This window comes from Ornithorhynchus anatinus, chromosome 6 (genome assembly GCF_004115215.2).
Source record: "Ornithorhynchus anatinus isolate Pmale09 chromosome 6, mOrnAna1.pri.v4, whole genome shotgun sequence".
In the NCBI taxonomy this organism is placed as follows: Eukaryota; Metazoa; Chordata; class Mammalia; order Monotremata; family Ornithorhynchidae; genus Ornithorhynchus; species Ornithorhynchus anatinus.
Window position 1 is genome coordinate 12438671 of NC_041733.1, and position 23012 is coordinate 12461682.

The 23012-nt window shown below is 43.9% G+C and overlaps 1 protein-coding gene and 1 non-coding gene across 3 annotated transcripts in view; both read right to left on the minus strand.

Moving 5' to 3' along the window:
• Positions 1-23012, minus strand: part of GABRA3 (gamma-aminobutyric acid type A receptor subunit alpha3) — a 150594-nt gene that overhangs the window by 70309 nt on the left and 57273 nt on the right. Inside the window, exons 1-2 of one of the 2 annotated variants that reach the window (XM_039912433.1) lie at positions 14699-14827; positions 2886-2953 (exon numbers count right to left, since the gene is read on the minus strand). In XM_039912433.1, coding sequence (XP_039768367.1) covers positions 2886-2888 — 3 coding nt within the window. In that variant the 5' untranslated portion in view covers positions 2889-2953; positions 14699-14827. Of the gene's footprint in view, positions 1-2885; positions 2954-14698; positions 14828-23012 lie in introns of those variants that run through there. The other variant, XM_001514179.4, reaches the window with a different exon arrangement.
• On the minus strand, positions 5911-6048 carry LOC114812976. The gene has a single exon (XR_003760588.1). It is a non-coding gene; the product is annotated as a small nucleolar RNA SNORA7 (small nucleolar RNA).

Sequence of the window (23012 nt, forward strand, 5' to 3'; positions counted from 1 at the left end):
CACCCTAAGGGATGACACTGGTGAATATATTACAGATCCTTGCTCTGGCATGAAGGAGAACGAGGGAGAATTGTCAGAGGAATGTAATATTCTCAAATGGATTAAAATTGAGGTAGCTTTTAACCCTCTGACCCACAGGAGAATGGGATGCAGATATGAGTGTGATATTCACACTCAAAGAGGGAGAGTATAGAAAACAGTACTTAGGGCTTCAGAGTGAGCAATAGAGTGGCACCCAGTAATGCCATTGGGCATTCTGAATCCCTGTGAGAGGACTCAGTTGACCAAGTGGTGGAAATGATCTTTCTGTTTGAAGTGGCAAATGATTTAGTAAAGCCTGCTCGTGGATCTCTCTATCTGAAACTGTAGGAGAGAATCCCAGGACGGATAGGTCCGCTTGTCTGACAGGAACCAGAATCCACTGTTCAAGCAGTGTGGGCCAGCCCAAGTTTGAAAAGGATCCATTATTTGATGGGGTTGGGAGGGTGGGGGACAAAGCTTGGTCTGTCAGTACTTTCCACGCCCTTTCGACTCCACAGATCAAATGCATCTTCAGTTACAAAGGGCAGGCTGAATGTTATTTCCTCCAAACAGGGATTTGAAAGAAAATAAGAAGAAAAAGACTAAGAGAAAGGTACACAGTGAACTGTACATCCCAAGCGCTTAGTACAGTGCTCTGCACATAGTAAGTGCTCAAAAATATGATTGAATGAATGAATGATTTACCTATCCCACACTTCCTGGGGTACACAGTGATCCCCTATGATATCTTGCTAGTACCTACATTCTGATTTTAAAGAGCCCTTTCTAAATCCAGGTTTTTACATCCTCAACACTTGATGGCATTAGTGTTTTCATCACAGACAGGTATTAGATTTGTGGAATTATAATCTGCAAGAAAGACCTATATTTTGGGGGAAACATATTTTGGGGGAAAAGACAAGACATTCCTTTTGCCCCATGATTCTGTTTTAACTAGAGATAAACTGCTGTGGGAATAAAGCTTTGATTCAACCCTTGGGCCTTTTCATTAATAATACTCTAGAAACACATTACACTGTCCCATTCAGCTCCACTCTGCTTCTCTCAATGTCAGGGGTTGGGCAGTGGTTTATCTTTTCCCCGTGTTTGAGCTGTCTCAAGTCAAGGAAGTGTTTGGTCCCCCTCCTGCCTCTCTTCCTTTGCTACAAAAAGTAGACAAATAGAGCACATATTCTTGGTAAACAAGAGAAAAGTCATAGAAACATTAGCACATTTCTCTGAAGCATACAGTTGTTGTGAAACCAAGCAACATCCAAGAAGATGTCTTCAGTTACATAACCTTTTCTCAGAGAATGATGCCTTAGGGGTCCCAAATGCTGTTATTGACCTGGCAAGAAGGTGATATCAGGAGTCAATGAGAAATAATTAGTTGTTAATTGCCTCTGATCTCCAATCTAGAGGGATGTGGATCACCAGAAATTTCAACATTGAGAAGCTGTTATAAATTGTTATACTGAGGGCGATATCAGTAGGAAAGAAGCAGATGATTATTTAAAGATGCACATCAGGATTTCTCTGACTGCGGCTTAGGCAGCAGAATCTGAACTGAACCATCCGATTCCCATAATTGGTGACTCTTCTGTAGTGCTGCTATTTTACTATATTGTGCAACATGGTTGCACTAAACATTACGCACCTAAAAGTAGCACTGATCCTATAAAAGAGGCTCCTTACAGATGGCTGACGGACAGCTACATTGATCTGCCAGTTTGGAATCACCAGTGATATTGGTCAGAATCTATCCATGCTGGGAGGAGCAAGAATTACCCTCTCTCGACTGGCGAAAGAAGGAAATACAAAGGTTCACTGAATCCCATAACAATCAATCAAATTTATTGAGCACTTACCATGTACAAAAACTGTCCTAAGCACATGGGAGAGTAGGCTGCAAGCTTGTTGTGGGCAGGAAACATGTCTATCAACTCTGTTATACTGTACTCTCCCACTAAAGCTGCACGGTTAGAGCACGGGCCCAAGGTCACCCAGCGGACATGTGGTGGAGTCAGGTTTAGAACCCATATCCTTCTGACTCCCAGGCTTGTGCTCTATCCACTAAGCCATGCCTTATCCCTCCAACTGGGGTGAGCGGTCCAAGCATATGTACCACATGTCCTTCAAAGCTCAGCCAGTGGTTAACCAATACAGTGACAGAAAACAGTTCACACTAAGCCTCGTCCCCCTAACCCCCAAATTTTGTTTGCCTCCAGTGCTTTGTTGACCTGCCAACCCAGCACCCGGTTCTAGTCCCCTGGTGTCTTCCAACTACCCAGAAATCCACCTCTACCCCCTTGGTCAGTCGCTGCCTGGATTAGTGAAACACCTGATGGAGCATGGCCTAGTGGAAAGAGCACAGGCCTGCGAGTCAGGGAACATGGATCCTATCCCCACCTCCTCTTCTTTTCTTCTGTGTGACCTTGGTCAAGTTGTTTAACTTCTCTAGGCCTCATTTTTCCCACTTGCACAATGGGAATTAAATATCTACTAGACTGCGAGACTCATGTGGGACTGTGTCTGATCGGATTATCTTGTATTTACCTCAGTACTCAGTGTTTAACAAGCACCACTATTATTATTAATGTGGATACGCTCAAAGCATATTTGACTTGAATCTCACCAAAGGTCACAAGAATATCATCATTGCTGATATTTCTGAGAGGCAAATATCCAAGTCTCCTTCAGGCACAGATCCAGCCCGCAGCCTGGAAATATTCACCAGTATCCCTTCCGCTCCCCAGGACTCCACGTGACATACACTCGATTCAGATGTCCTACTCCAAGCCCCATTGCCTTCCGAACCCATTTCACAATCATACCTTCTTCAGGGATGCGGGGACAGCACTTACCATGTCTGTGTCCGAGACGGGGCCGAAACTCGTCACGTAGATGTCTGTCTTGACTTCGGTGACGGTGTCTGGGACAAAGGAAAGAGAAAAGTGAGCAACAGCCATTATGAAGCTATTTTCATTTGCCTGGAGAGGTTTTTCATGCTTATTTATAGTTTTGTTCTTCCCCAGCAGACTGACAAAGTGCTGACCAAGCCAATCTGAGCCCACAACCACGTCCTGAAACACAGCCAACTTCAGGTCTTTAAAAGGGACACCAGTCATATGCGTCATCCCAAAGAAATCCCTTCCTTTTCCAGAACATCATCTCTCAAAGGGCACCACGACTGCTCTGTTGGAAAGTAGATTCTTTATGGGTAGCTTTTCCAGGTCGAGTCAGAGTGGTGGATAACATACCCATTTTCCAGATGACTTGGAAAACTGGAAAATGTTTTTATGCTTTGCGATGACTGTAGATTTCCTTCACACTTAAATTTACATAGTGCTCCCTTGGAATGTAATAAGGTAAGATCACCCGATGCATTTTTCGAATCGTTGGGATCAAATGTCAATCAATTAATGGTATTTATTGAATGCTTACTGTATGCAGAGCATTGTACTAAGTGCTTGGGAGAGTACAATACAAGGTTGGAAGACACATTCCTGTCCACAACAAGTTTACAATCTAGAGGCACTGCCTATCTCTAAATGATTTCAGGGTTTGTTTCCCAGACAGGATTATAAGCTCCCATAGTGCAGGGTTCATTTTTACCAACTCAATTTTATTGTGTTCTCCCAAGTACTGTGGCTGTTATATTGTTATATTGTACTCTTCCAAGCACTTCATTCATTCACTCATTTAATCATATTTACTGAGCACTTATTGTGTGCAGAGCACTGTACTAAGTGCTTGGAATGTACAATTCAGCAACAGATAGAGACAAGTACAGTGCTGTGCACATAATTAGAGCTCAACAAATATGACTGACTGACTAAGCACTTAGTACAGTGCTCTGTACATGGTAAGCACTCATGGTGGAAATTAACACAGCTAGGGATAGAGATTCTAACCAGCTGGACGTATCATCCACCTGTTCCTAGACTCCATTTAACACATTTCTAGTATTACAATGTACTCTCCCAAGCATTTAGTGTTCTGCACACAGTAAGTTCTCAATAAATACCATTGATTGATTGATTTCTTCAGTGCCAAGGCTAGAAAATTCAAAGGCTTCAGTAGTATTTCTTTCATGGGCTTACTGATCCTCGAATAGCCAGATGTAAACTAGGAAGCACTGCTAGAAGAGTTACTTTCTGAATGGTTCTTACATACACATTCCCTGTATGTCCTAGATTCTCTTCTGGTGTTACACAAAAGTGAAAAAATATATGCGTCCATGCTATAATCAAGTGATATTGATAAGCGCTTTAGAAACACCTTTTAAGAGCATCAAGAATTAGAGTTTTATGGCCAATTCTGTGCGTCTCCAACCCCTCTGTATTTCAACACTCTTCCACTGGATCCGTTAACCCTCACATCCTTTTCATGCATGAGGGGACCCAGGGATCCTGAGCAGCTTGTCATGACATATTTCCGGATGCCTTTCAGAACCACTTAGAGAAAGAAAGCATCGCTGAATTGCGATGTAAGCTCAGAAGGGATACTATCACCAGAGTCAGGCCTATGTCAATCACTGTCTGATGCTCAACTTTACTCACATTGGATGTTTCTTTATGATTCCACTCCTGATTCCTCCCCAAATAGTAGGTGTTATTTACTATGCTTGAGCGCTGTGTCCCGCCAGTGACTACAAAGCTTCATCCTGACTTTAATCAACCCAAGATGTTGGTTGAATCACTAAGGCATTTTTGTGAAAGAACAATCTAGCCCTTTTTAAAAATAGGTTTATTGTTTAAGCAGAACAGCCTGGTTTCTTTGGGTGATATATTATTTAGATGATATGGTTCAAGTAATGGTCCTTCATCTCAGTTCAGTAATGCAGTGGGAGGACAGAGTGAGCCCCATCTTCAGGGCTGAGAGGGCGAGAAACGAGCATACTAGCGCTGCTAAACTAGCACACTTCGCCCCTTCAAAGCCTTGCTGCAAGCACACCTCCTCCAGGAGGCCTTCCCAGACTCTTCCTCCACTCCTCCTCCCCTCCCCATGACCCCAACTCCCTCCCTCTGCTCTACCCCTCTCCCCGCTCCACAGCACTTGTGTATATATGTTCATATTCATTATACTATTTATTTTAATAATGATGTATATATATCTATAATTCTATTTATTTATATTGATGCTATTGATGCCTGTCTACTTGTTTTATTTTGTTGGCTGTCTCCCCTTTTCTAGACTGTGAGCCTGTTGTTGGGTAGGGATTGTCTCTGTTTCTGAATTGTACTTTCCAAGCGCTTAGTAGAATGTTCTGCATACAGTAAGCACTCAATAAATACGATTGAATGAATGAATGAATGAATGAGAGGTTAAGGCCAAGGAGGAAACCCCAATAATTTTCCTCTCCCACTCCAGAAACTCTCACACCTTCTTATCTCTCCATCACAGAGTGCCACAGTCAGGCTTCAAAGTCAGGGATGAGCTGATAGTCCACATGGCTCCTTCAGCTCCCTCCAGATCTATTCTTTGCCAGCTCGTAGCACAGTCATTCAGTCAGTGGCATTATTAAGTGCTTACTGTTTACGGAGCACTGTACTAAGAACTTGGGAGAGTACCATACAAAAGTTGCTAGACACCTTCTCTTGCCACAAGAGCACTGTAAGCATTTAATGAATGCTATTACTATTAAGTTGCCTGTCTTTATGTTAAATTGGTCTTCGTCTTATGCCGACGAGTCGTCTCCAATCCACAGCGACGCCAAGGATACGTCTCTCCCAGAACGCCCCATCTCTATCTGCAATCGTTCTGGCAGTGAAGAAGGGCTTTTTTCTTCAAAATACAGAGGTGGTTTACCATTGCCTTCTTCCGTGCAGTAAACTAGAGACTCCACCCTCGACTCTTTCCCATGCCTCTGCTGCCCAGCACAGGTAAATTTGAAACAGATTGCCTTCCACTCACTAGCCACTGCCCAAGCTAGGAATGGAATGGATATTCCTCTGCTTGACTCTCCCTCCCATAGTCAAGGCTAGTAGAGCACTGGAAACTCTTCAGGTGTGACCCTGAGAGGGAATTATGTTAAATATCACAGGAAAATCCCCCATCATCTCCCTCTTTGTCTTTGTGCCTGGTACTCTGCTCCAGGTAAAAAATTCTCTTTGAGATTCTAAACAAAGCCAATGGAGGAGCAAGGGTCTAGTTAATCATTAGATAATGCTAAAATGCATGCTTCCTGGTGGTAGGATCATGCAGTGTCATTAGTAATAATGATAATGGTAGTATTTGTTAAGCCCTTACTATGTGCCAAGCACTGTTTTAAGCACTGGAGTAGATACAAAGTAATTAGGTTGGATACAGTCCCTGTCCCACATGGGGTTCACAGTCTTAATCGCCATTTTATAGATGAGGTAACTGAGGCACAGAGAAGTTAAGTGACTTGCCCAAAGTCACACAACTGACAAGTAGCGGAACCAGGATTAGAACCTATGACCTCTGATTCCCAAGCCCGTGCTCTTTCCACTAAGCCACACTGCTTCTTTTGGGAAATTGTGTCTAAAGGCACAGTCTTTTTATGGGCAAATCAATTATTCAATGGTAATTGCTGAGTGTGTACTGTGTGCATAGCACAATACTAAACCTTTGAAAGTGCACAATAGAATTAGTAGACATGATCCCTGCCCTCAGGGAGTGTACAGTACTTAGAACAGTGTATGACACATAGTAAGAACTTAAATACAATAATAATAATATAATCTAACAGGAACAGACACTGAACGGTTTGTTACCTGTTTTTTTACACAGGGAATGGGAAATGGCAATTTGCCAGATTACCCAGTTATCGAAGAGTCAGGACTACTGTGTTGTGTTATTCACCTAAAAGTCTCCAGAAATCTCTTTACAGAAGCCTCAGGAAGAGAACTGCTTTTGTGCATTAGATTAGGAGAGACTGTAAATTCTGTGGGCAGAGAATGTGTCTGTTATAGGGTTATATAGTACTCTTCCAAGTGCTTAGTACAGTGCTCTGCACACAGTAAGCACTCAATAAATATGTTTTACTGATTGATAACTCAGAAATTAGGAGATTTGGAGATGAGAGGGAAGATGTTGCATACTAATCACATTAGCAGAACAACTAGGAAGACATTCATCTTGTACAGACACCAGTACAAAGAAGCTTACTGATGGATAGTAAATTGGAGCTACTTGCTAATTAGATTAGCAAAGAGTAAAGGCAAATATCCCACCAAGAGGGCCCTCATAGGGCTTTCTGAGCTAGTGGTTTCTAGAACTTTCGGGTTGTTAAAATGTGGAGAGTAAAGCTTTTACTATTTTTCACTTAGACATTATAGCACTGCCCTTTGTATTGTGAGATGACACCATCCAAAATCATGCACGCTGACATGGATAAAAACAGCCTGCAGTAAATCCACTCCACCCTGGATGCACGTAAAACAAGTCTCTTGCTGGGCTGATGTGTTTTCCACTTGCAGGGCTTGTGATTGTTTTCAACTCTGCCCCCCAGAAATCCAATTTTCTTAAGGCCTCTGCTTGAGGAACACAACCCCTCCTGATTGTCACACACAGGGCAGAGGCAGAGTGGCTTCATTGTTGAGGCAAAGCTATGCTTTTTATAACATTTTTCTTGCTTTCTTGTTTACACCCCATTTCGGCACAGTGAGTTTGGTATCTCATTGCCAATCCGCTCTTCTCACCTGTCCTGCCCAGCAGAGTTGTGCTGCACTGAGCGTTTCCTCCGTGCTAGTTGATAGATTGCTTCATTGCTAGTGATTCTGTTTGAAAAATCTGATGCTGGCTATGGCTTATGGAAGACCCTGCTTAAAATAGTCTGAGGCTGGTCTGATTTGGCCATGGAGACAGCACAGCTGAAGCCCTTTGTCCAACCCTCTAGACTGTAAACTCTTTGTGCGCAGGGAATATTTCTGTTTATTGTTATATTATACTCTCCCAGGTGCTTAGTACAGTGCTCTGCACACAGTATGGGCTCAATAAAAACGATTTACTGAACGAATGAATGAAAGTCTCACAGGATATATTGGTCTCCTTGACTATCCTTCTTGGGCAATAGAAATTAATCTGTAGGGTTATTAGTCACTTTCAATGGTGAGACCACAGGCAAAACACATGCAGGCCTCTATTTTCTTCTTCACAGAAACACAATCTGAGCAGTTCTGTTAATGGGGAACTTGATAATATCAATTGTATATCATTGTTGATTAACACACAATAACTATGCAAAAAGCATTCAAGGCAAAGTGAGGGTATAGCAGAGCTAAGATAAGTATAGGGAGAAGTCATCAATAACTGAATATTGATGGAATTTACTAAACCAATAAATATATGCCGAACATTTCACTAAGCCCTGGGGTAGAGACAAAATCATCAGGTGCAACATAATTCCCGCTTCACATGGGGTTCACAGACAAAGGGGGAGAGAAAATGAACAAATAGTATTCAATCCCTATTTTACAGATCAGGAAACTGAAGCACGATAAGTTAAAGTGACTTGCCCAAGGTCACACAGCAGGCAAGTGGCAGAGCTAGAATCAGAATCCAGATCCCCTGACTCCCAGCCCTTATTTTTTCTACTTGGCAATATAGCCGTTTTATCATTTACAACTGAAAATTATTTAATCTTCATTCTTTGAAAGTGCTACAGAGAATCCCCTTCTGTTCTTTGAAGAAAATAAATCACTGGGGAATATAAAATCTAAAAAATAAATAAATCTAGACTGTAGGTATGGCACATACACAAACACTCTTACCAACAATAATTTCATAAGAGTCTAGTTTTCTATTTTATTTATTACTCTTTTCTATTTGGTATTTTTCCTTGAGTTTATGTAAAGAGGATTGAGTCCCTGAGCCCTTTAAAAGCTAACAGCAACTTGCCAGCTCTAATCCCGAGAACGGAGGCTATATATTAACTGAACCTGGTCCAGGAGGAACTTGACAGCACCCTTTTCCTACTCTTAAATGAGACTGACGACAAACTCACTTGCTCTGTGATATGTTACCCCCAGGGAGATAGCGCTGGATAGAGGCCTTGGAAAGCTTTGCTTCTGCAATTCGTATGAGCTCCTGTTGGAGGTGAGAATACCAAACCATCTGACTATGAAATCTTGTTTCAAAACTTGACCAGGCTTTGTGAGACTTTAGGGGAATGATTGGTAAAGTTTCCAATTTCCTCCCAAACTAGAAAAGCTTTAAGTGTAGAGACTTAACATTTTTAGCCCCTCAAAATGAGTTTAATCCATGCTGGCAGGATTTTCTTTTTAATGACTGAAATATAAGGATACACGTCTTCACTTATTATGATCCAAGGACTCATGGAGTTGCCTGTGGCAGATAGAGTTTATTGTGTGGGTAATGCTTGATCTTATCTTGATGCAATAAAAGGAGGCTAGAGAGAAATACCCTTACACAGATAGGAGAAACCAAATATGGGACATTGACATTTGGAAAAGTTAAGCAAGTTTCTTTTGTGGGGCAGATGGGCAGATGGAAGCGCTGCAGAATCAGTAAACCTGAGTCCAAGGCAGAGAAAACAGAAACAGACTTTCAGAAGCCATTATCTTTGTAGGAAAATAAGTTTCTTTTTTATTAGAAACCATACACATTACTAAATGTTTAATGTTCTCCTACAGGGGGCACTGGACACTAAGAGGCAATAGAGAAGCAGCATGCTTTAATGGAAAAAACACAGGCTTGGGAGTCAGAGGACATGGGTTCTAATCCTGACTCTGCGACTTGTCTGCTGTGTGACCTTGGGCAAGCCATTTTACTTCTCTGTGCCTCATTTACCTCATCTGTCAAATGGGGAATAAGACTGTGAGCCCCACATGGGACAACCTGATTACCTTGTATCTACCCCAGCGCTTAGAACAGTGGTTGGCACATAGTAAACGCTTAACAAATACCATAATTGTTATTGTTAGGGTACTTGGATCTGCCACTTGTCAGCTTTGTGAATGTGGGCAAGTCACTTAACTTCTCGCTGCCTCAGTTACCTCATCTGTAAAATGGGGATTAAGACTGTGAGCCTCATGTGGGACAACCTGATTTCCCTGTATCTACCCCAGTGCTTAGAACAGTGCTCAGCACATAGTAAGCGCTCAGCACATAGTAAGCGCTTAACAAATAACAACTTAAGGAATTGTGGTTTACATACTGGACCTCAAAAAGCTTAAAATTTAGTGAGAAGGGCCTTATGAGAAAGAGCATGGTGTAATGTGTAGAGCACGGGCCTGTGAGTCAGAAGGCCATGGGTTCTAATCCTGGCTCAGCCACTTATCTGCTGTGTGGCTTGGGGCAAGTCACTTCACTTTTCTGTGCCCCAGTTCCCTCATCTGATAAATGGAGATTGAGACTGTGAGCTCCATGTGGGAAAGAGACTGTGTCCAACTCAATTTTCTTGTATCAACCCCAGTGCTTAGTTCAGTGCCTGGCACATAGTAAGTGCTTAACAAATACCATCATTATTAGTGGAAAGAGTGTAGGGCTAAGAGCCAGGAGACCTGAGCTCTACTTCCGGCTCCACCACTGGCCTTCCATGTGACCTAGGATGAGTCACCTAACTTTTCTCTGCTTTTGTTTCCTTATCTGTATAATGGGGATTAAGTGTCCATTCTCTCTCCCCTTTAGTCCCATGTGAGACAGGGATGATTCTCTTATATCTACTCCATGCTTAGCAAAACCTTTGGCACATAGTAAGAGATTATGATTATAATTATGGGCACTCTGACACATCAGAAACATACATACCCAATAACACCAAGATAATTTCCAAATCAGGCCACCAGAAACAGAAATTTTGAATTCAGTGTACTCAAATGTGTAATCTCTCATTTTGCAAATGGAGCCTTTATGCAGACAATGTTTTTCAACTCCAGAAACCTGGATTGACTTTGATTTACTAATCGAGCCTGGGATGGGGAAGGCAAAAGAGGGACATGAGAAGGAAAACATTTTACTTTTTTTCACAAGCTTAAAAATGAAAACATTTTTCTGCTTTTACAGGCTTACTCTTGCTTCTCCTATTAACAAGGAACTAGGGCGATTCATAGATCTTGACTCACTTGGAGTAATTCATCTCTATGTGTACTTTGGTATTCACTTCAAATTCCCAAGTGGCCATAATTAGGATTTTTTATATCCAAAATATAGAAGAAATTATCCCAGTGGCCAGGAAATGTATATATAGTGGAGCTTTACATTATTTTAAATTGACCAATATTGACTTAATGAGGTTGCAAGATAGATCCTTGTCAACATGACAGTTATTTGCAATTAATTCTACCTAGACTCAGTTCTGGTCTATGTTGCAAGCACATCTAGGATCTGACTTGGACCTGCAGGTCATCTGAAATGTAACTCATTCTCCCAGGAAAAAGTCCAATAGATGGTAAATCACATCTCACTCAGTCAAAGTACCCCTGGTAAATCTCCCCACTTTCTATGAAGTGTATGGTGTATGCTCTTTATAGCACTGTCAACACAGCTAATTGTCGTAATCATAATCACAGTCAGAGCAGAGGAAGCATCTTTGAGGTGATTAAGACACATACACACTGCCTCATACACTCTCCATTGAAATTGGTCAAACTCTAAAGTATCTTTTGAGCAATAACATACCAAATTTCATTGCCTTCAGCAGTCTAGAACATCATAATCATTTCTAAGATAAGATGCTAAAACACTTTAAATTGAGGATTGCGACTTCACTGGAGCATTAGATTGAGGAAGAATCTGGGCTAGAATGAACGAACCCTTATTTAAACCCAAATATCATATTTAGCAGGAAAGGGAACAGCCAACAGCAGGTCTGGCTATTTCAGTTTGTCCGTGTTCTTTTTCACTTGAAGTTATTTCATCACCATCTTGCCTACGGTAAAGATCAAAATCTCTCCCTTTATCTTAAAAACTGCTCCAATAATCCGATGCTATTTCCCTAAAAATAAACACTGCTTGTCAAGAGCCTGACTTTAGTTAATAGAGAGCTATGGAAAGTTATTAGAGCTACTTGCAAACAGGCTGCAAAAAGCCAGAGGGAATTAAAAGATAAAACACATTTTATATTAAAAAAAGCTTCTACAGAGCCCCCATTGTCTTCAAACCATTATATATATGGAGGGTCTCTGTGAGTCTCTCTCCAGAAATCTGCTGGCCAGTCTGGCAGGGACTGGGCCCTGCGATGGGATGGTATAATAATAATAATAATAACAATAATAATTATGGCATTTCTTAAGGGCTTACTATGTGCCAGATACTGTACTAAGCATTGGGGTGGATACAAGCAAATTGGGTTGGACACAGTCCCTGTCCCACATGGGGCTTACAGTCTCAATCCCCATTTTACAGATGAGGTAACTGAGGCCTAGAGAAGTGAAGGGACTTAGCCAGGTTCACACAGCAGACAAGCCTAGATTAGAAACCATGAAGCAGCATGGCCTGGTGGATAGAGCACAGGCCTGGGAGTCAGGAGGTCCTGGGTTCTAATCTCCATTCCACCACTTGTCTGCTGTGTGACCTGGGGCAAGTCACTTCACTTCTCTGGGACTCAGGTCCCTCATCTGTAAAACAGGATTAAGACTGTGAGCCCTCATCAGTCCTCAGCCCATTGTGTTCCGGGAAACTCAGATCTTCGTCCAACCAAGATGAATTCCTAAGCTCCCAGCCACATACTTTATGAGAACCTAAGAGGAGAGCCCCAGGCTCTATGGGAAAACAAACTGGCTTTTTACCATACTGAGTGAGAGTGAGGTGGCTTGAAAGAAATAGGGAAGTACAAAAAGACCCAATAACATAAAATTTCTAGGTGTCTGATACTGAGTGCATTTTAATAAATGGAGCAGATACCACCAGTGATCGTTTTTAAAAATATACATATGGTATTTATTAAGGACTTATGTACTAAGCACGTGTATAGGTACAACAAAATAATAATGCTAATAACTGTGGCATTTATTCAGAACTTACTATGTGTCAAGTACCATGGTAAATGCTGGGGTAGATACACGATAATTAGGTTCCACATAGGGCTCACAGTCTAAATAGGAGTGAGAACAGGTATTGAATCCCCATTTTGAAGATGAGGGAACTGAAGCACAGAGAAGTTAAGTGACTAACCCGAGGTCACACGACACATAAGTGGTAGTTCTGCGATTAGAACTTAGATCCTCTGACTCCCAGGCCCAGGGACCGTCTACTAGGACATGCTGCTTCCAACATCATCGGGCTAGCGATTTCTGCCCTAAAAGTGGCTCGCATTATTGACGGAAGGGAGAGCAGGCACAGAGATGATTCCCATCTTATTCCCATTTGAGAGATGAGGAAACTGAGGCACAGAGAGGCTAATAGACTTGCCCGGTCAAACAACAAACTGGTGGCAGAGCTGAGACTAGAACCTAGGTCTCCTGACTTTCAGACCCATGGTCTTTCCATTAGGACACACTGCCTACTAACCAAATAGGAATTTAGCCCAAGCCCCTTAAGTAATCACTCTAAGTGGTTGCTTTTCTAAAGAAAGATGATGTTATCCACTTGTCTGCTTGTTTTAAGTCAACTTTAAAAAAATATGATAGGGTTCTTTGCTTTCACAGTTCATGATGCACTTGGAAATATTGCTATTTGGAGTCTATCAGCTGTTAACCCTCCCTATCGGAGGGTCCAGAATGGAGACTGGTTACCATCTTTATCCTCTGCAAAATGGTTAAAAAAAATCCTGCCTAGTTGTAAGATGCTTGTCCCTATGGAATTCAAGCTACATAAGAGATGATTTCGGCAATAAACTCATTCATTTTTAACAGCAGATTTACTAGGGCAAACACGAAGGGCAGCATTTTAAATTAGGGTCCCAGAGGCACAATTATTTTAGATTTACATTTCAGACCGACATTTAAAATGTGGTGGCTTTCTCACACCTATGGCAATGTTGGGTTAATAGATCCAGGGCACTGCCATTCATCATCCCCCAAACCCATTTTTGTAATGGATTAGTATTATTTAATAATAATCAATACAATAATCACATCCCCAAAATTACATTTTCTAGCCCAAACTTGATTAAGAATGCCTCAGTGTCTCTGGTAAAAATGGCTCTTCCCCTACAGATGTGTGTTTTTTATAAATCCCATTAGTATTTAACTCTCATCAGTCTGGCTCTTTCTTTCCCAAAAGACCCATGTATGAAAGTAAATGAGGCAGAGCACCCCTGACAGAGCCCACCACCCAGGAAAGACTCGGAAAGCGGGGCTGCCGTCCAATGAGAACAACCGCCAGGTATCCTTGGCTCCAAAGTTAGATGCTAATTTGCATAGTGTGAGGAAAAATTTGCATAATGAGCCCAAGAGGCTCTAACACCAAGTAGATAAAATGAAATAAATTAATTAGTGCTACCTTTTGAAATTATATTTAAATCCAATATCCAGGGCATGACATATGTGAAATGCATAATACGTTTTTAACCCAATCAGGGTAATTGTATCCCGCTTTACGAGACACACACACACACACACACAAACACGCCCGGAGACAAGGGACATTGGGAAAGCGGGAAGGGTTCTTGGGGATAATGGAGAAAGAGAGGAATTCCCAGGGGGAGGGGAATAGGATAGCAACCTTTCCCCTGGGGAGACAAGGAAAAGCAGCAGGCCAGTACTGTCTGGTAGGAAGAGCGCCAGGCAGCCGACCCGATGCTCACTACCTTCTGAGTATTCTCTGGGTCTTCTCTTCTGTCACTCGATTTGGGCGATGAGATATCCATGGGTTTTCTTCCCAGACCCTTATCCCGTGTGCTTTGGAAACCCGGACCAGTGATTTTACAGTGGGGAAGTGTTATTTCAGAAATCCAGAATTTTGCTCTATTTTGGTGGAAAAAGAAATCCATTACCAGTCTGAGCCTACATAGGCTGGGTGTGGGACGGAGGGCAATGTGTGACCTAGAACAAACAAAAAAGGTTTGGCTCTGAGTCATGGGGTGGGGCTTGGGCGGGGGGGGGGGGGGTAGGTTTCTTTTTGCTGTTATTTTTGTAGCTTAGTTCAAGAGACTGAGCACCCCCCTCGCCGCCTTCCACCCTTCCCCAGCAAGACTCTCCCTCATCCTGGCTCAGAGGGGCCTGAACCTTGAATGATTGCCAGGGTGAATGCCAAGGAGTGAATTGTAAGAGAAATGGTGCAGTTCCCACAGGCCCGGCAGCCATTCCATCCCACCAGCTTCACCCCCGCACCCACCCACCTGCCTTCCTCTGGGTGGAAATTGGAACCAGATTCCCACCCCCTCACCACCCACTCATTCCTGAAGTCTCTGCTTTAAGAGCTCACGACTCCCCGGACAAGCGAGGGGGTGGATATTATTTACAAAATGACTGAATGCTATTTTTATTTGGATCACGGAAGCACTAGCAGCGGCGGTGCTGGAATACAAATTGCCTTGTCTTTGACATTCTTCCTCTCTATGTGATGGGCGGGGGGGTGGTGAGGATTGGTGGGGTGTACAGGGAGGGGAGCCAGAGGGGGAGGGAGAGAAACAGGAGAAGGAGCTTTTAGAGGGTGAGGTCTGGCCATTCAGTATTCTAAGGACTCTGCCTGGTATGATTTCAAATCCTAAAATTTCCCATTTTTGGGAGTGATGGAGTTGAGTCTCAGTGCCCAAAAATCACAGATATAGAGCTGTAACAACTGATGCGAGGAGACTCATACCCCGAAGGAGTTCAGAGTAGAATGATGAAGGGGTTGTGGTTGTGTATCCAGGGCTGGAAAGTTTCTGCATTACAAAAAGGAACAGAGTCACATAGAGGCACCCACAGAGGTGGTGCCCTCGTATTGATTGGGGTGAAGGGGTCACCACCGTATCAATACTGGGCCTACCCAACTGTGATATGGCAGCAAGGCCATAATTCAGGCTTAACTCTGTCGATCCCTGTATCTTTTTCTATAGCGATATCAGAGAACATTTCTTTCTCTTCGTGCTCCTCTCTATTGTGGGAAGTTATTTTTTAACCTCTCATTTAACCAAATAATATGGTAAGAGAGCCAAACCTAAGATTCCTGGGGATAAAACCTCTATACTCCAGCCCCCCGCCCAGAGCCCTGCCAGACCCAGACAGATGAAACACTGAATTAATAGGTGGCAGAAGGTACTGTAATTTCTGCAACTGCACACAGCGCTTCTTGGCTCTCTCATTCTTCATTTTCTCCACTTTTCACTTTGGGGATTCAATTTCCTTCCAATTTTAGCCTTTGGAACAAAAGAAGAATAGAAATATCTTTTCCTTTTGTGACCTTTACTGCAGTCTCGGGAGAATTGTCTTCGATTAGCGTGTTGGAGGCTTGACTGAGTCAGGATTATGGAATGGAAGCATGGCCTAGTGGCTAAAGCCTGGACCTGGGAGTCAGAAGGACCTGGGTTCTATTCCCAGCTCCACCACTTGCTTGCCGTGTGACCTTGGGCAAGTCACTTCACTTCTCTTTACCTCATCTGTAAAGTGGGGATTAAGACTGTGAGCCCCACAGAGGACAGGGACTGTAACCAATCCAATTTGTTTTTATCCACCACAGTGCTCAGTGCTGGACCTGGCACTTAAATACCACTATTATCAGTATTATTATTTCTTTAGCCCCATGGTGTTTCTACCCCTCTCGTGTCTGGGAAAGGGCAGAAGCTCTGCAGCCACTGAATGAAAGACACTGTCTTCTCTTGACCCAGCCTCCTCTCCTTCCTATCACATCACCTCTTCCTCCTTGCTGTGGGTTAGAGATTCCAACATAGCTTCTCATCTGGGTGCCTCCCCAGTCAGTCATTTGAGCTCCTGCAGGAGCTCCATTTAACCAACCTGCAGGATGGTTAGCTTTGTCCTGGGCTTCTCCTCTTTTAGGGCTCCAGGGACAAGATGGTCGGCTTGGGAAGAGGCCCTCAGTTCTGGTTGAGGAGACAGCCAGACAATGTCACCATGTTGGGTGGACAGTTGAGGAAAAGGAGAACACTACAGATGGCCAGATAAGATCCCCTGGGTAAAAGACCACTTTACTGCACCCCTGGAATCTATGGGCTGGGAGACAACCCAAACCTTTCTCCCTGTTCCGGGAAAGGAAGCAGTAGTAGTAATGACATTTATTGAGTGCCCATTAGTGCAATCCACTGTACCAAATGCTTGGGGAAGTGCAATAGAGCATAAAATCCAGACAGAGCCCTCCCCATACTCCTGGTCATCCTGATCTGGTGTATCACCAGACTATAAGCTCCTTGAGTGAAGGGATCATGTCTACAAACTCTATTGGATTGTGCTTTCCCAAGCACATAGTACAGTGCTCTGCACACAGTATGTGCTCAATAAATACCATTAACTGATTGAGCAAGTATGGCATAATCAACAGTTCCACTGACTGCCCACACATAGCAGAGGGAGGAGGAGGCCAGGAGAGTAACTCTGTGGAGTCCCTCCCTGAGGGAAGACCCAGTCAGAGAGAAGGATTAGGGAGGAAGCAGATGGGTCAGGCAGTGGGAGAAGAAGACTGTCAGCCATCTTTAGGTGAGAGACAAAGAACTATGTGCCTAGAGATCAGGACAGAGGGAAAGCTCATGCTGTGGATCCTGGAGAGACTAGAGCACAGAGGGATCAAAAGGATGCCTGATTAGGGTTTGGATATCCTGGAGCTTCAGGATCCAGAGTTAGGACCCAGAGGAGTGAGGCTCCTGACGTGGAGAAAGGGTACTCTGAGACTCAGTGACTTAGAGAGGGTGAGACTGGAACCGGGAAACCCTGTGACCTGGCAAGTCACTTATCTTTTTCATGCCTCAGTTACCTCATCTATATAATAGGCACTAAAACTGTGAGCCTAATGTGGGACAAGGACTGTATCCAACCTGATAATCTTGTGTCTACCCCAGTGCTTAGTACAGTGCCTGGCACATAGTAAGCACTTAACAAATATTATAAAAGGGAAAGTCAAAGTGTAGAAATAAGGGCTTCACCATATCTCTGCTGTCTGAGTGTAGAAACAGACAGTCTCTTGCCTCGTCTCAGTAGGTAGGTGATGATTTCTGAATACAAACCAGGGTTACTAGTACTGGCTACTTTATTCAAGAAGAGTTGGAGAAGCAGTGTGGCCTAGGGGAAAAAGCACGGGCTCACCCAAGGCCACAAGGCAGGCAAGAGGCAGAGCCGGGATCAGAACCCAGATCTTCTGACTCGAAGGCCCTTGCTCTTTCCACTAGAACACACTGCTCCTCTGTCATAAACATGGTCAGAAGTGTGAAATAGAGTTAAGTGATTTCTTTTAATCAACCTGGGTGACTGATGTATTTCCAGTGTGTCATTTGTTAGGAAATAACAGAGTCAATGCTCAGAGTATCTTTACACTTTTAACTTTCTCTTCTACACCCGTTTTATTTGATGATCAAGATGTTATTCTCTGGAATACCCAGATTGATTTTTTTGCTGCAATGACTGATATTAGAAGTTTGCAGACTGTGCAGAGTCTTTAATTCTTTACATGGCTGGTATTTGCATTCCTTAGCATATATATTATTTCCTCTGTAATGGAGCAGGGAGTAAAGCTCATATATTCTAGAATTACTTGGAATTGAGTTGTTAGCAAGGCACGTGGGCTGTAAAAAAACCCAAAAAAACAAAAAAAACTCCCACCAGTGAATTTGGAACTCCTCCCGGAGATTTCCAATTCTGCACTTCACTGGTTGCTTCTCTCAAATCTTCTGGTGTGATTCTGTCATCGGTCATAGCTAGAAGATTTCTTTTTTTCGTTTTACCTCTCGCCTCTCCTCCGACAATATGTACTGCTGTTAGATTCTGCAGATCTCTCCCAGATTTTACGCCAAAGCCTCTGCATCTCTTCACTTTGTGGCACTGCTCTGGCTTTGTTTTCTTGCTCATCTTCCCCTAGGAGGTAACATACTTTTCCTGGTAGTCAATTTTTTTCTCTTTATGCCCTCAACAGAACCACTACTTCGGCAGCCGTGACCTGTGCAATTTGGTTAGAAGTAGATGAGGAGCTAGGGAAGGCAATCAGAATAATAATAATGCTTTACTCTGATTTACTCTAATTTTAATGTTTTACTCTAATCATCATCAGTCCTGTCCCATCCTCTCACACCCAGTTGGGGGAATTTTATACCAACTCAGGTTCTGGTCCAAATCACCTGGAAGTCCTGGGATCTTATTTTCTAGACAAAAATTAACAGAATTTTCTTGTTGATTTTGGGTTAACTTGGCCAGACAAATATATGCTATGATTATGGCAAATACATTGTAAAAGTGCCCCTGTTCTGATCTTTCTCCATGATTCTAGTGGCTACATTACTTTATGTCAGGGCTTACTAATTGAAGGCAGGTCAGTAGTTGATTTCAAGACCAGAGTATTTAGCTTACTACTGATGTAGATATCACTTCCTGATTCCCCCTGTTTTGTCTGAATCACCAAGAACTTTATTATTCTCTACCAAAAGATTTTTCCAGACTCAGAGTTTTCATTGCCCTGTCTACTTTAAACTCTGGGTGTGTTTGCAGATCTCATCTGAGACTTCTGGATTGGTTTTGGAGGAAGTGGAATAAATTCTCCCCTCCCTCTTGACGGTTTTTCTCCAAATGGTTAAGTGACAGACTTGAAAAGTTTTCCCTCAAGCTTATGTTACAAGAACTTATGTTCTCGCCAACTCAATACATACTGCCATGATGGGGATTCTCGGGCTTCCTCTGAACAGAAATATCCTCACACTAGTTCCACAAGCATTTTATGGTAATCCCTAGACAACCTAGTGTCCTTTTCTTTGTCTTTTCCAGAGTCGAGGTGGTCACCACTGATACAACACATAAAACCAGGCTGAAAAGCAGCCTCATCCGGGAACCTCAAACTAGGAGCCTGGAACCTGGCATACCCTGAGAGAAAAGGGGAAAGAACTCTCACATTTCTGACTATATTTATGACACAGGAGCAGTGTGGCCTAGTGGAAAGATCCGAGGAGTCAGAAGACCTGGGTTTTGATCCTGGCTCTGCCTCTTGCCTGCCTTGTGACCTTGGGTACCCCCTACTTTTCCCCCTAGGCTATACTGCTTCTCCAACTCCTTGGATAATCTAACAGGTACTACCAAATCTGGTTCTTCTAGACTGTAAGCCCGGTGTGGGAAGGGATTGTCTCTTTTTTTTGCTGAACTGTACTTTCCAAGCGTGTAGTATAGTGCTCTGCAAGCAGTAAGAACTCAATAAATAGGATTGAATGAATGAATGAACCCTGGTCATTCCGACCAGCCTCTCACTCACAGAAAAGCCTCTTAGCGCCACTCCCTGGACAACTCTCCCCAAAAGGAGAAAAGATGAACTGGGTCATAATGGAGATGACCATTTTAACAACACTGCTAGTTAAAGTCATCACTAATCATTCAATGGCATTTATTCAGCACTTACTCTGTGTGGAGCACTGCTCTACTCAGCTCTGGGAAGTGCAATACAGCTGGAGGACACAGTGCCTGCAACCAAGGTGTTTACAGAATGGAGGGGGAAGTCAGGTCTCCTTTCCTGGCAATAATTGATCCACTTGGGCCCTCCTCTCAGCTCTGCCAGGGTGCATCCCGGTGGGGGAGGGACTTAGCTTGCCCTGACGCTGATCAGCTGGAGGGCTCTGGTGGAGGTTTAGAAAGTCTCAGAGCCCACCGAATTGGGGAGAGGCTGTCCCTTCCTGCCCATACACAGACAGGGTTCTCGGTCCTGCCCAGTGGAGGATTTACATCGGTGGTGGTGGTACAGCCCAGTCATTCATTCATTCAATAATATTTATTGAGCGCTTACTGTGTGCAAAGCACTGTACTAAGCACTTGGGAGAGTACACCATAACAATAAACAGACATATTCCCTACCCACAAGGACCTTAAAGTCTAGAAGGGGAGACAGACATTAATATAAATTACCATCGTGTGTTTCACCCACTGCCCCGAAGAAACACAACTGGCAGGGATGGGAGGTGGAGGCTAAACCTGAACAAATCACCACCACTTGGACCAATTCCCGTACACAGATTCCCAGTCCCAAAGGCTTCGAGACTCATCCATCATTGACAATGGGACATTCTATAATCATCATCATGAGAGTATTTATTACATCATTACCATTACCAAGGCAGATATATGACAACAATAATTATGGCATTTGCTAAATGTTTACTATGTGCCAAGCACTGTTCTAAGCACTGGGGTAAATATGAGGTAATCAGGTTGTCTTACATGGGTCTCACAGTCTTAATCCTCATTTTACAGATGAGGTCACTGAGGCACAGAGAAGTTAAGCGAGTTGCCCAAAATCACACAGCAGACAAGTGTTCATTTCGTTCATTCATTCAATAGTATTTATTGAGCGCTTACTATGTGCAGAGCACTGTACTAAGCGCTTGGGTTGAACAAGTCGGCAACAGATAGAGACAGTCCCTGCCGTTTGACGGGCTTACAGTCTAATCGGGGGAGATGGACAGACGAGAACAATGGCAATAAATAGAGTCAAGGGGAAGAACATCTCGTAAAAACAATGGCAACTAAATAGAATCAAGGCCATGTACAATTCATTAACAAAATAAATAGGGTAATGGAAATATATACAGTTGAGCGGACGAGTACAGTGCTGTGGGGATGGGAAAGGAGAGGTGGAGGAGCAGAGGGAAAAGGGGAAAATGAGGGTTTAGCTGTGGAGAGGTAAAGGGGGGGTGGCAGAGGGAGTAGAGGGAGAAGAGGAGCTCAGTCTGGGAAGGCCTCTTGGAGGAGGTGAGTTTTAAGTAGGGTTTTGAAGAGGGAAAGAGAATCAGTTTGGCAGAGGTGAGGAGGGAGGGCGTTCCAGGACCGCGGGAGGACGTGACCCAGGGGTCGACGGCGGGATAGGCGAGACCGAGGGACGGCGAGGAGGTGGGCGGCAGAGGAGCGGAGCGTGCGGGGTGGGTGGTAGAAAGAGAGAAGGGAGGAGAGGTAGGAAGGGGCAAGGTGATGTAGAGCCTTGAAGCCTAGAGTGAGGAGTTTTTGTTTGGAGCGGAGGTTGATAGGCAACCACTGGAGTTTGTTTAAGAAGGGGAGTGACATGCCCAGATCGTTTCTGCAGGAAGATGAGCCGGGCAGCGGAGTGAAGAATAGACTGGAGCGGGGCGAGAGAGGAGGAAGGGAGCTCAGAGAGAAGGCTGACACAGTAGTCTAGCCGGGATATAACGAGAGCCTGTAGCAGTAAGGTAGTCGTTTGGGTTGAGAGGAAAGGGCGGATCTTGGCGATATTGTAGAGGTGAAACCGGCAGGTCTCGGTAACGGATAGGATGTGTGGGGTGAACGAGAGAGACGAGTCAAGGATGACACCGAGATCGCGGGCCCGAGAGACGGGAAGGACGGTCGTGCCATCCACGGTGATAGAGAAGTCTGGGAGAGGACCGGGTTTGGGAGGGAAGATGAGGAGCTCAGTCTCGCTCATGTTGAGTTTTAGGTGGCGGGCCGACATCCAGGTGGAGACGTCCTGGAGGCAGGAGGAGATGCGAGCCTGAAGGGAGGGGGAGAGGACAGGGGCGGAGATGTAGATCTGCGTGTCATCTGCGTAGAGATGGTAGTCAAAGCCGTGAGAGTGGATGAGTTCACCGAGGGAGTGAGTGTAAATGGAGAACAGAAGAGGGCCAAGAACTGACCCTTGAGGAACTCCAACAGTTAAAGGATGGGAGGGGGAGGATGCGCCAGCGAAGGAGACCGAGAATGACCCACCAGAGAGGTGAGAGGAGAACCAGGAGAGGACGGAGTCCGTGAAGCCAAGGTGAGATAAGGTATGGAGGAGGAGGGGATGGTCGACAGTGTCAAAGGCAGCAGAGAGGTCAAGGAGGATTAGAATGGAGTAGGAGCCATTGGATTTGGCAAGAAGGAGGTCACGGGTGACCTTAGAGAGAGCAGTCTCGGTAGAGTGGAGGGGACGGAAGCCAGATTGGAGGGGGTCTAGGAGAGAATGGGAGTTAAGGAATTCTAAGCATCGATTGTAGACAACTCGTTCTAGGATTTTGG